General features: G+C 39.8%; 1 protein-coding gene across 7 annotated transcripts in view; it reads right to left on the reverse strand.

Annotated features, from left to right (window-relative positions):
• The window catches only part of CFAP299 (cilia and flagella associated protein 299), a 564,819-nt gene that overhangs the window by 532,372 nt on the left and 17,777 nt on the right, over positions 1–14,670 (reverse strand). For 6 of the 7 annotated variants that reach the window (XM_014836314.3, XM_044766214.2, XM_070505538.1 and 3 more), the window contains exon 2: positions 13,389–13,519. In XM_014836314.3, the coding sequence (XP_014691800.1) occupies positions 13,389–13,519 (131 nt within the window). Of the gene's footprint in view, positions 1–3,262; positions 3,403–13,388; positions 13,520–14,670 lie in introns of all 7 variants that reach the window. The other variant, XM_070505541.1, reaches the window with a different exon arrangement.

Consider the following 14,670-nt stretch of genomic DNA (forward strand, 5'->3'; position numbering starts at 1 on the left):
CCAACTTTTAGGAATTTTATACAATTTCTAGAACACTTTTTGGTAACATTCATCCATACAATATAACTTAAAAAGGTTTATTACCATTTATTTGACCATGCTTCTCATGTAATTTGACCTACCAAATAAACCTAATTAGTGTAATATAGCTCTTTTTATAAGGAGAGGCAATAAATCTTTTGAGATGTCTCAGGTGCCCTCTGGAAAATCCCAAAGTTACATCCAAGTAAAAAATAAATGTCATTTAGAATTTGAATACTTTGGGAAGTTTGTCAAAAATATCAAGAGGTTTGAACACTTGACTAAATAAGATCACAGATCATCATGAAATAATACTTAAGTATCTATTTGACCAAAGTAACAATAAGAGGTTTCAAGGACAAATACAGAACCTACATAGTTGTGAGCAAAACTTAACTCCTTCAATATTAAGAAGATTGAGTCTTCTTAAATAATTAAAGACCGAATAGAAATACACAGGAAATTATTTTGATAAAACACAAAATCTCTGTTTTCTTGCCATATTGCTTAAAGGTAAAGAAGCCTTCATAATCCGTTATCAAGCAAAAGTCTTGGGGCTGGCCCTATGGCCGAGTGGTTAAGTTCGTGTGCTCCGCTGCAGGCAGCCCGGTGTTTTGTCAGTTCGAATCCTGGGCGCGGACACGGCACCGCTCATCAAGCCATGCTGAGGTGGCATCCCACATGCCACAACTAGAAGGACCTACAACTAAGAATACACAACTATGTACCAGGGGGCTTTGGGAGAAAAGAAGGAAAAATAAAAAAAAATCTAAAAACCAAAAAGCCAAAGTCTTGCCCTTTCAACAGAAAAGAAAGCCAAATTTTAACTTTATATCAGCTTATTTTGATACTAAAATTCATTCATTCCAATCTTAGCCAGTCCTGATCACTCATAAAATTCTTTTCCCAAAATTCCTTTCCATAAACCTCTTATAACTTTCTTTTTATATTCAGGTTTTGTCCTATGTTTTCTTTTCCCCATTACAAAGTAACCAGCCTTTCCTTTTAGAAGGAATCATTTTCTCTTCCCTAAACAAAATGTATTTCCACTCCTTGTACCATTCCTGATCAAAACACACATTCTACTTTCCTTACATACAGAGATGGGGGATGTTTCCCTTTTATTTCTAGTAGCCTTAATTACATATATTAGAATTCTTAACCCTTAAAATCCTTAATTGCTAGTGAAAAATAAGAAGTAAGCAATCCTGGACTGGCACACATAAATACATTTCATAATTTCTAAGAGAATATGCTCTTTTGAATAGTACATCTTTCAGCGTGGCACAAGACATGCTTACCAACAAACTCAAATTTACTTTTAGTTTCTTTGCAATAGGAAGCTAAAAGTAGATAAACCTATCTCCAGTAATTAATGTTTTAGTATTTTATCTTGTTTGGAAAGTGATTTAGGTCTTCAATGACTATCTATTATTTAGTTTAACTTAGTGTAAACTTTTATTTATTATTTTAATTACTTGCTTTTCAAAATCATGCTTGGATTAGACGTTAAATAACTAACCATCATCTTAAGCTACATTTTTAAAATTTTTTATTGAAGTCACAATAGTTTTAACATTGTGAAATTTCAGTTGTACGTTATTATTTGTCAGTCACCATATATATGTCCCCCTTTACCCCTTACGCCCACCCCCTTAAGTTATCTTTTTGCTAACAAATTTTGTAACAGAGACAGCATGAGCCTACTCAACTAGTAAACCTAGGCAGAAAAAAAGGCTGCACATTTTCATTACAGCAAATACTAACAACTCTGAAATGTGCCTGTTTTTATTTACACCAACAAACTTAAGCTAGCTTTTTTTAATTATTATTTACTAAAGACTTATTCTAGATCACATAAACTGGAAAAGCATTTGAGTTGGTTTCTAAGATTTCTGAGATTTAGGAATACTTAATTTATAAGCACTTAATTTAAACCCAATTAAATAGAGCTTTTTACAAATCAATTGCAGTAATACCATCCAGAGGTAGAAAAATATCACATCTCTATAATATACATATATAGACACACAGACACAAATACAGATCTCATAGCTTTCATCTTAAAACTTTTAGCCATGTCTCAGGTACAAAACTCGAAAGAATAGTTGGATCCAAATTGTTATTTCTGGAAGATGGACTGAGGTAAGGTCACATCTTCAGATGGCCAAACTCTTTTACTAAAGATTTTTCTGCATGCTGTAAGGATCCTTTTAGAGCTGTTTTTGTAGTCATTTTGTCTATTATCAAAAGTCTAAGGAAATGGCTATTTTTTTCCTCTAGTTGTTTATTTGCTCCACTTAATTAGAAACAGTAATTAGAGGTTTAGCACTAGAATCCTCAGAGGGTCTGATTTTATGGAGGGCAGGTTTCTGCAGAAAGGAAGAGAAGAAGATGGTATTGGGGGTGAAGCCTGGGCACAAGGTGGCCCTGGGGTGAAGTCTGAGACAAAGGAGTCTGGGAAGACAAACAAAACGGCACCTGAGACAAAGAAGGAGGAGGAGGGGAACATGAGGCTCCAGAAGCCATTTTGTTCTCCCTTAGTTTTGTAGTTTTTTTGGCTAATTTAGATAAGGTACCTTGCAGTGAAGCAATTTTAGAGCTTTGTGTGCACCCAGAAGCTTCCAGGTACCCATGAAAAGAGACATACCATTCATGTTGCTTAATTTTAGAGCTGCAGTCTTCCAATTTGGTTTTAAGAAAAGCTAGTTTGGAGAGACTGAAAGCTCCCCGTAATGGCTATTGCAATTCCAGACTGCTTTTGGTCTGTTTAGCCTACTTAGTTAAAAATGCACATGGAGGGGGCCCAGAGTTCTCAAACGTAAACATCGCTGGGGGCCCTGAAGAGGGTTTCCCTCAGAACATTTGGATGACTGGGATCCCATTTCTGAAATTTCCTCTGAAAACTCAGGGAAGTTAGCAGAGTCCTTCCCCTGATCCCTGAAGGAATCTAAAAACAAAAGAAAGTGGCTGGATTCCCAGTCCTGATTCCAAAAGGAATCCAAAAACCAAAGAAAAACTCCTGGATCTTCAGCAAGTCTGAACCCCAAAAGGAGCTGTGCTACCTTCAGAAAAGAACTAAGTATTCCCCAAGGACGACACCTTGAACCCACGGACAGAGCCTTGAAGCAGGAGGAGAAAGTCCTTTCCCTAAGAGGACAAGGCCTCTCCAGATCCTGAATAAAGTCTGAGAGTTCCAAATGCAGGGAGAGTAGAGCTCAGAATCTGAGAGGAGACTCACCAAACCAAAAGCAGGCGGCAACTCACAGAAGCGATGAGCACAAGGAGCTCAGGGACAAGTACCTTGCTCGATTCTGGGGTTCTCCATCTCTCTGGGGTTGCCTCCTTTGGATCCCACTTTTCTGACACCATATATGTCAACTTAAAAAGGAAATAAGCCAGTTATTTTACCCTCAAAATGAGTTTATTCAGGAATAATCAAAAGAATTGCAATTTGGGACGTACATGCTATGGCAAAGCACAGGCAAATCAGAAAACAAAGGAGGGGCGCTGCTCCTATAGAGAAAAAGAGGAAGTAGGGAGGGGCTGTTCTAAATGAAAGTCCCCTGGGGGAAAGTAACAGTGTAGAGCAGCAATGGCTTCTCATTGGCTCGGCTGTTGCCAGGTGGGGAGAGAAATCTTCCTTCAGTAGTAAAGTAGTTTTACTTCCTCTGAAAAATGCAAGCCTTCATCTCTACCTAGTTGGTGTATTTGATGATGTATGATAGGGCATGAGAGCACCCCCTACAGGTCTTCCCAACTCCAATTTAGTTAAGGTTTCTTTTATCAATTTCCACATAAGGGGAAAAAAGGGACATAACCCAAAAGGAGATGCAGGACCTAGTCAGCAAATACCAGCAGGACTGAGGGAGTACTCATGGGACTAGATTCTGAGGATTCTAAACCAGGAAAGCCAGAAATAAGGCTGAATAAATCAGAGTTTGTTGACTTGTGGCACTCTCTCAGGACACAGGACATAGCATTTTGGTAAGGACCCCAGACAAGAGATTCGCTTATCCCAGTACTAGGGTGGCTCCATCAAACCTGGAACAAGTAATGGCCCACACTGAGTACATCTGAGATGCCTAAATTGCAGAGACAGAATTTTGAGAAAGGGATTAAAAGGCTTGGGAAAATAGGCACACTAGAGTGGACATATTACATGAGACCAGAAAATCCAGAGGGCTAGGGTCCATGAAAGGACCCAGGCCAAGGCCATCAGAAATGCACTGGTCAAAGTAGCACCAGAATCACTAAGCAAGAAGTTCAGTGATGGCTCTCCAATGCAGGCCAGGGCTAAATGTAAAAGAGCCTGTCACAGACCTAGGCTTGCTGAGAGGAAAAGGAATAATAGTGCCTTGATGCAATAGAAGCTAAGAGATGGAGCTTAATCATAAGAAGCCAAGGACTTGTAATTATCATAAAGACCAATAAACTCAGAGTGGTTACCAAGGGCCCTAATGTGCAGAAAGTTATGGAATTGGTTTATTGAACACAGCATACCTTGGGGCGAAATAGATGGGCAGTCAACAAAGGTACTACTCAATTTATATCATAACAAGAAATCAAAGTTGATTATCTGAGGTTGAAGGCCGCTATCCCAATAAAAAGCCATGATGCCTTGCCCAGTATCCATACCTAATCCAGTTTTCAGACCAGGAACTTGTGGACTGAAGAAGTTACCAGGTCCTAGAGGAATGGACCTGCAACACTGTAGCAAGTTCCATGGCAATGATTCCCTCTGTTCTTCCCCCAAAGGGACCTACGACCATTTACTTAAATAAGTATACACAAGGAAAGGAAAATAGCCTGACAGTTGATAAGACTATTGAATGCAAGGTTATAGCTAAGATTGGTATCTGGAGATCCAAAGCATCATTGTGGTCCCACTATTAGAGTGAAGGCACAAGGGGGTATGATAACAAATGGAGTCCTGGCCAAGGGTTGGTTTATAATAGGTCCATTGTGCCCCTGGATCCACCCAGGGACCACTGATCTGAATATTCAATTCAGATTTTCATACTTGGCAGTTGACACAATCCCCGTATTAGATCCCAGAGAATGACTGTAGACTACCACAAGCTCATCCAAGTAGTAGTCCTGATTGCAGCTGCAGTGCTAGTTGCTAGAAGAGATTAATATGGATTCAGGCATGTGGTATGTAGTTATTGATTTGGTGATTGAGTTCTTTTCTATCCCAATTGCGAAATGAGGTCAAAATCAGTGAATAGACATTAAACAGGCAACAATATTCGCTCACAGTTTTGTCCCAGGGCTATGCTAACATTCTTGTCTTCTGTCATAATGGAATCTGGACCAACTGGACATCCCACAGAATATCACATTGATTAATTCCATCAGCGAAATCATCACACACTGATTGAAAGAATGAACAAGAGATGGCTAGCACATGGCTTTTATGAGACATATGCACTCCAGAAGAGGACAGATAAACCCTACAAAGATTTGGAAATCCACCACTTAAGTTTTTGGGGATAAAGACTTGCTCAGCATATTTGTTTCCTAGGGCTGCTGTAACAGAGTATCTTATCAGAGTGGCTTAAAACAATAGAAATGGATTGTTTCACAGTTCCAGAAGCTAAAAGTCCAAAATCAACATGCATCATCAGGGTCATGCTCCCCTCTGGAACCTGTAAGGGCATCTTTCCTTGCCTCTCCTAGCTTCTGGTGGTGTGCTGGAAATCTTTGGCATTCCTTGGCTTGTAGATGCATCACTTGAATCCTTCATTATCACATGGCATCTTCCCGGTGTGTCTGTCGTCATATGGCCCTTTTCTTATAAGGACACCAGTCAACTGGAGTAGGGGCCCATCCTACTTCAATATGAACTCACCTTAAGTTAACTAATTACATCTGCAATGACCTTATTCCCAAATAAAGTCACATGCTAAAGTACTCGGGATTAGGATTTCAAAATATCTTTTTTGGGGAACACAATTAAACCCATAACTTTCAGGGATGGCCTTAAATTACAGTGGGGAAGAAAAACCTTCCCAATGGGCAGAACTTCAGGTGACACATCTGATCATCCACTCTGTGTAGAAAGATAAGGAAAAAGAACTGGCCCAAAGATCAGAAGAAACTCACAGGCAGTAGAATGGCCTGGCTGGCTGCGCAGGAACCTGGGAAGAAAAAAGTTGGGAAGATTGGAGACCAGGAATGTCTGAGGTGGAGCCATATGGATGGACATATGAGAATGAGTGAAACAGTTAAAATTTTTATAATGTCCACCAAAAAGGATGCACTAAACAACCAAATAGACAAAAGGGTTCAGCCAATTGATGTCAGCCAGCCTTTGTCAGTGGTCATCTCACTAGCATGATGGGCACATGAATAAAGTACAACAGATGAAGGCTATACCCTAATAACATAAACTCCCACTTACCTAGGCCAATCTAGCTACTTCTACTTCTGAAAGTCCAATTTGCCAGCAACAGAGATCAATGCTGAGCCCCTGGTAGGGCATCATCACAACGGGACTCTTGCTGGTGATTTGACTACACTGGGCCCTTTTTGTCCCAGAAGATACAGCAGTTCATTCCCATGGGAATACCTATTCCAGATATGAGTGTGCCTTTTCTGCCTCCTTGGCCTTAGTTGGAGTGCTTATGGAATACCTGATCCATAGGCATGGAATCTAATACAACATAGCATCCCAACCAGGGAACTCCCTTTACAACGAAAAGGTACGAGAGAGAGCTCATGACCATGGGATCCTCTTGCCATATCACACTGTACACCATCAGAAGCTGTCAGCCTGAAAGTGTCAGAATGGTCCACTGAAGGCACAGCTGAATTGCCAGCTTAGAGGCAACACTGTTCAAGGATGAGTTGCCATCTTTTAGGACATGCTCACTAGGGAAAACAGTAAGAGTCCCACTGAACTACAAGCTATGGCTGCCACACGAACATTTTGGGCTTTTTAAGCTCAGGGACCAGCAGGCAAGAAGAGGGGACACTATTTTGTGAAGAGTACTGGATGCTGATCAGCAGGATAAATACGACTGCTGTTACAGAATGGGAGTAAGGAGGAACATAAGACAAACTTGAGGGACCCACTTGGGCACCTCTTGATACTCCTTTATGAAATGTTTACTGAGAAAGACAAACGCAGCAACCCCAGCCTGAGGAAAGTAGGATTACTAGGATCCTGGCCATCTCATGTTTGAGACTTCAAGAGGTGATAGCTAAAGGCAGAGGATTCAGAATGGATAGCAGAAGGAGAGATGAGAACCAGTTCTGGCCCCCAAGCCAACAGGGGTGATGGGAACTGTAGCTCATCCTACTGACTTTCCTCTTCTGAGTTTCCTCGCAGGGAGAGAGGCCCTCAGTGCTCCGGAGGAGCTGCTGCCTGCATGCTCAAAGTGGATCTGCATGTCACAAGGGGCGGACAGTGGCAGGCGTGGAGACGCATCACTCAAATATCCCTTGGAGAAAGACCTCACCACCTGGCAGTGAGGAGTTTTCTGGGCTGACAGCCTCCAGCTGTTAACCCTTTCAGGGTCTGCCTCACTTTTCAAGCTGAGATCACACATTTTTGGGGGCAGCCCCTAGCCAATGAGTGTGCATAGCAGGGGTACTAGGACCTGACCATTTCACACAATGCCAGATTCCTTCAATGGACAACCTTTACTCTGGAGCTCTCCACTGTGCTGGGAGAGTCTTTGTAACTTTGGCATCAACGTTCTGACCCTGCTCAGCCCTGTTTCCTCACTTTTCCTTTCACGGGTGTTGCTTCTCCAACAAACCTTTTGCGCTATTAACTCTCACTGTCTGCCTCCCAGAGAAGCTAATCAGCAACAAGCCACAAGCCTATATTTTTTGTTTGTGAGCTACAAAACATAGGAGAATAACTTTTTAAAAACATATTTGAAACACAGGCAAAAGTTGAAGCCATTTCTCAGAAATCAGATTTTATCTAGCAGAACACTTTAAACTTAATTCATTTAATTCACAAGTATATGCTATTCACTTTGGATCATAAAGTGAATGGGATAGTCATTTTACATGAAACAAATTTTGGCCTTTTATCCAACTTCACCTTCATAAAATTGAAAGAGTATCCTGTCAAGTAATAGATATTTCCATCTCCTATTTTTAAAAATAAATTGAAGAAGACAACTCCAAATCATACCAGAAAGTAGTTGACAGATGATAAATTGGCTAGGCTAGTAGAATAAGAAAGGTTGAGGGCTTGTGTGGCTTTTACATTTAGTTCCAGATGTACCAGAGGATGAAAGCACACAAGAACCTTCCCCTAAATCACCCTAGACAGCCTCTCCATCTAAGCAAAAAAGACCACAGGGATCCCTACACATTCCAGGGAAGTCCAGGGAAGCCTTACAGGAATTCCCAGAAGCTCATCATAGGTCTCTCAAGAAGATGGCAGTAGCCAACCAGCAGTTACCAGCTCTATCAGGGCTGCCACTTATTCCATCTATCTGCGTTTCAGATGCTGTGTCTCAGTAAAATAAGGCCATGATCCCAGGAGTAGTTTTAAGAGGGGCTAATTCATCACCTGAAAAGATAAGCCGTCTCAAAGCAGCATCTGATGATCTTACAAGCTCATCTAAGAGATGTTAAGCCTGAGGGATGACTCAGTTATAAGTACTAACTAGACCTCAATGTTCAACCTGTATTGCAAATAGTCAAGGTCTCTCTCTCCATCACCTGTGGAAATCAACTGAGCTTCTCACTACAAATAGAAATTCTCTGGAGCTTATGATGGGAGCCACCTCAGTAAATGCCATAGCCAGCCCCTGAGGAAAAGAATACTGTCTCGACAAAAGGACAAAAGCTAAACTACTCCCATCCCTTCTTTCCAACCTTTATAGCCTCTGCCTTGTGGCTACTATACCCAGCTAGCATGAATCTCAGTGGAGGAGAGAGGAGAGATGATATTTACATGATAGTGAAGCTGAGACAGTTTTGAAGCAAAAATTGAGGGACTTAGGAGAAAGCAGAACCCACCCACCACCACCACCACCCCAGTAAATGTGGAAATGAGTGGCCTATAGCTGGCACAGCTTTAGGGGAAAAAAGTCTTAGCAAGGGAACAGGTACAAAGTAAGACAAAGAGGTAGAGAGAATAATTTGTGAAGCAGAGTTTATCACAGAATCGAGCCACAGTGGATGTGTCCAGCTTCATACCCCTCTTTGCCTGCTTAACTCCTACTTATCCTTTAAGAGAAAATTTAGCAGTGACGCCTTAAGAAGAACTTTCCCTGTTCTTCGCATCCCCCAAATCTCAACTCAGCACTCCTTCAGGGTGTTGCCACAGCACCCATCACAGCATATATTATCTTCTATTGTAATTGTCTTTTTTACTGAGATATAATTCTCATACCATAAAATTCAAACTTTTAAGGTGCACAATTCAATGGTTCTTAGTATATTTACAAAATTGTGCAATAAATATCAATATCTTTTTCACTCCAAAAAGAAAATTAGCAGTCATTCTCCATTTACCCTTCCTTCCAGCCCCTCGCAACCACAAGTCTATTTTCCGTCTCTAAGGATTTACCTATCTGGACATTTTATATAAATGAAACTATACAATATGTAGTCTTTTTGTCTGGCTTCTTTTGCTTAGCCTAATGTTTTCAAGATTTATCCACATTGTAGCATGTAATAGTACTTCACTCCTCTTTATGACTGAATAATATTCCATTGGATCTATATACCACATATTTTTTTACCCATTCATCAGTTGATAGACATTTGAGTTGTTTTCATTTTATGGCTGCTATGAATAATGCTGCTGTGAAAATTTGTATGTAAGTGTTGAAGTGGACCTATGGTTTCAATTCCCTTGGATATATACCTAGGAGTGGAATTGCTGGGTCATATGGTAAATCTATGTTTAACTTTTTGAACAACTGCCAAACTGTTTTCCATTTTACATTCCCATTAGCAAGGTAATCGTTTGTCATTTATCTAGTTCTCAAATTTCTTAAGGGCAGGGAATAATTCTTACGTTCTATCATATCCCCAGCACCCAGCACAGTGCCTAATGCAGTACAGTTGTCTACAAGCATTTGTAAGGTGACTGACTGAATAAAAGCCCGAGATAGTTTTTTTTTCCTGTGGAAATTAATAAAAGAAACCTTAACTAAACTGAGTCAGGAAGCCCTGTAGGGGGAGCTCCCACACCCTATCACATATCATCAATTGCACCAAACAGGAAGAGACAGAGGCTTGCATCTTCCACAGGAAGTAAAACTGCTTTACTACTGAAGGAAGATGTCTCTCCCCACCTGACAACAGCCCAGCCAGTGAGAAATGCTGCAGCTCAGCCAATGAGAAGCCCTTGCTGCCCTGAACTTTTATTTTCCCCCAATGGACTTTCATTCATAACAACCCCTCCCTACTTCCCCTTTTTCTCTATGAAAGCCTCTCCCTTCCTTTCTTTTCTGGATTTACCTGTGGTTTGCCATAGCAAGCACATGCCAAATTGCAATTCTTTTGGCTATTCCAAAATAAACTCATTTTGAGATAAAATAACAGGCAAATTTGCCCTTTAAGTTGACATACCTTATGCCTTCTTCTTTTCAAAATACCTACCAAATACCCTTTCCTAATATTTTAAGTTTCACCTCTTCAGACTCTTTCCCCTATGAAACTATTCTAAGTAAGTGACACACTCTTACGTGCCAGCACTTCTTGAAATAGGTGCTTTCCGATTGTCAGAGCAAAGGATTGTGATCTACTTGGGGCTGCTCACCTGCACATTAGAGAAGTTAATGTAAAATAATCTGATGGTAGAATCAAGTGTTTCCAGTTGGTCCTAGTTGGCAGGCAGTCAGATGCTCATACCTATTTTCAAAGTGATCTTCCAGCAAATATAGGCACAGGACATATTTGGCTCCAGGACACTCTCTGCTGGCCCTGCTGCCAATAACACTACAATGAATCTGACAGAGAAAGGAGCAAAGTGACTCCCACATGGGGCAAGAGAAAACATATGGGGCCCATCCCATTACAAAGGCAGCCTGAGAAGATCTGCAGATGAAAGGGCATTCCAACTCTAGCATCTCGGGGTGGGGATTAGTCTCCCATGACTGGCACTTAAGTAGCCTGATGGCTTCCAGCTCTGACCAGTTAAAGAGACTATTTCATAGAGTAAATACCCACTTTGATCCTCAAACACGAAACGAGCATTGTACATGGATAGAATTTACACTTTAAATATGACCAACTCTTCGTCATATGAAATAGGATGTGTCGCTAATAAAACATGAATATACATTAACTCCTTATAAAATCTCACAAAAATCTCTCTACTTCTACTCCTGACTGATAAACATTTATTGATACCTACAGAAAGAGAAGACTCTCCTGATGTTTTATATAACACACATCACAATATACACATGTACTTTGCCTTATTTCAATTTTCTAAGAAGAGAAGTCGAGTGCAACTGTGTTGAATAAATTATTGAAGTTTTATATAAATTACCTGTGGTAAGCAGAATGCCCCCCACAAGGATACCCATGCCTTAATCCCGAGAACCTATGAATGTGTTACATTACATGGCAAAATGGACTTTGCAGATGTAATGAAGGTTGTAGACCTTAAAATAGGAAAATTATCCTGGATTAGCTAGATGGTCCCAGTGTGATCACATGTGCCCTTAAAAGGAGAGATCTTTCTCTGGTTGGAGTCAGGAAAGATGCTGCAGAAGAGGAAGTCAGAGAGATGTGCAGGGTGAGAGGATCTCAATCCACTCTTGCTGGAGAGGGACCAGATGCAAAGCATGAGAAGAAATGTGGGCAGCCTGTAGAAGCAAAGACCAGTCCCCAAATGACAGTTGACAAGGAAATGGGACCTCAATCACAAGGAACTTTGGCCGGCAACCTCAGATGAGTCTGGAAGCAGATTCACCCTCAGAACCTCCACACAAGAACTCAGTCCTGCCAGCTCCAGGATTTTGACCTTGTAATAAGCTGAGTAGAGAACTCAGCGGAGCCCTGTACTTAGACTTCTGACCTACAGAACTACAAATAAATACGTTTGTGTTGTTTTAAGACACTAACTTTGTAGTAATGTGTTATGGCAGCAATAGAAAACTAATATATTACCAAATGTCAATATATTAAATTTCAATGTTCTATGGTTCTGAAACACGATAACCATTAGGACGATTGATTATAATCGGACAATCCCAGAACCAATTCATATTCCACCACTAAATGTTATTTTTTATGATAAATACACAGGAGAGGCCGGCCCGTTGGTGCAGTAGTTAAGTTTGCAGGTTCCGCTTCAGTGGCCCAGGATTTGCCAGTTCAGATCCCGCTTGTCAAGTCATGCTGTGGCAGGCGTCCCACATATAAAGTAGAGGAAGATGGGCACGGATGTTAGCTCAGGGCCAGTCTTCCTCAGCAAAAAGAGGAGGATTGGCAGCAGATGTCAGCTCAGGGCTAATCTTCCTCAAAACAATAAAATATACACAGAAGATTTCTACTCGTAATTACTGAGGGGTTTTTTTATGTTATCTAATAATAATATAGCAATTTCTAAGTAATTATCCTCTCCACTTATAACTTTAGCATTCTTTTTTTTTCCCCTTGAGGAAGATTCACCCGAAGCTAACATCTGTGCCAATCTTCCTCTATTTTGTATGTGGGATGCCTCCACAGCATGGCTGATGAGTGGAGTGGGTCATGCCCAGGACCCAAACCCATGAACCTGGCCCACCGAAGCAGAGCACACAGAAATTTAACCACTCGGCAACAGGGCCAGCTCCAATAACTTTAGCATTCATTTTTAAAAAGTAAATAGATAGTTATTTTGTCAAGTCTTTTTCAAATTGTCTTAGTTTGAGACAGTTCACTTTAGGTATACATGTCTTTCATATGTTTAATATATTTTATTAGATTCATATTTTATATAAACATATATCAGTAATGTTAACAAAAGTCAGTGATTGTTAATAGAGTTGAATGAATCAATGCTTATAAAAATGTAAGAACATAAATGATGCCAAAGATTTACAGACCTCAAAAGTACAAAGAATTCTGAGGCAAAAGTCACTCATATTTTTAGTATATAAATACCTAAAGCCAATAATATTGAGATATTTTTTAACAGGAACTTATTGGTATGATGACCACATTTTGGTATTTACATTTCTTAAGCTAGTAGCTCAGAGTTGCATGGGTTACTTGCAAGTATATCACAATTGCTCCAGTTCCTGATCTGGACAATACAGACTTAAGATATTCCAAGTTCTACCTGCTCCAACCAGCGTTTCTAAATTATTATAACAATCCCAACAAAGTTGGATTTTTCCATAGACTCTATGATATCATATAAAATCCAGATCTGGAACACAGACACTTACTTTTTCTGGGTTCTTTCAGCCAATCTTGCAATCTCTATAGCCGCCTTCCTCGCTTCAAAATCTTCCCTTTTCACCACCTCTCCAGTCCCTCGGTAGCCTAGCTCCACCAACTGGCGGGCCAGGCTTTCATCCTACAGGGAAAATCAATTGTTAGATCTGTGGATGAATGAAACACCCTATTTTATCCTATGTATACTGAATAATTGTTTCAAAAGAAAAAGCAACTTTATTACTCACAAATGAGACAAGATTTTCAGATATGAAAATTTAGAATTCTTTCTAACAATACTTTTATAAACATCTGATTTGTCATCCTTTTCCCATGGATGTAAGATGAAAAAAAAAAATAACATCAATCACTAAATCCTCTCTAAGGGACTGAAGGACAAAAGTCTGCTGTTTTTAATCAATTTATGAAAACAGCTGTAGATAATTAATAGAATATCTTTAAAACAATAAAACTAGAGACAATAGTACTTACACAAGAAAGACTTTTGAAAAACCAACTGCACAAAAAGAGAATTGGTTTGCTTTCAAGAAAGTTCAACATTTCAGACTCACTTCCTTGAAGTCAATTAAGTGATGACACAGAGCATTATAACTTCAAATACAAAAATAAAGAGCAGATGAATTTCCTATTTATGTAGCAAAATGTTGTTACATATAATGGTGGTACCAATAAAAACAGAAAAGTAGAAACCTAAGAAGATGACCACACAAAGCTCCAAAGTGAAAAAGAATTTCCCCACAATCTTTTAGACCCTTTATATTTCAGTTACTTTAAGAACTGTCTCACACATTTTTGTCACTTGCATGGCACATTCAAAAAAGAATAGTTTCCCCATAATTTGAAAAGGTGTAATTTTACTTGAAGTTACTAATATAAAGACAAAAGCATTACATTAAAACATGTTTGCATTAATAATGGTCCTTATATTATCATCTTAATTAAATCCGAAATACAGAGAAAACGGCATGTATTTTATTGTTATACACCCTCACTTACACTACTGCTGAATGCAAAAACCATCTAACAGGATTAAATGGGAAAACTTAAGATGCAGGCTTAATAATCTATTCAACCTACAGTGGCTATTTTAAAGTTCAAACTATTCCCACAAAACCAAAAACTTCAGATACTATCAATCTAGGAAACTTGCTACTTTCCTTTGCTAAACATTAAAAGCAAACATGAACCTGCATATCCACTGTAACAATGTGGATACATTTGCCAAGCTGACACCATGCAAACAGGCCTTGAGGGGGGCTATTTGCCTTCTTT

Source organism: Equus asinus, chromosome 3, assembly GCF_041296235.1.
Source record: "Equus asinus isolate D_3611 breed Donkey chromosome 3, EquAss-T2T_v2, whole genome shotgun sequence".
In the NCBI taxonomy this organism is placed as follows: domain Eukaryota; kingdom Metazoa; phylum Chordata; class Mammalia; order Perissodactyla; family Equidae; genus Equus; species Equus asinus.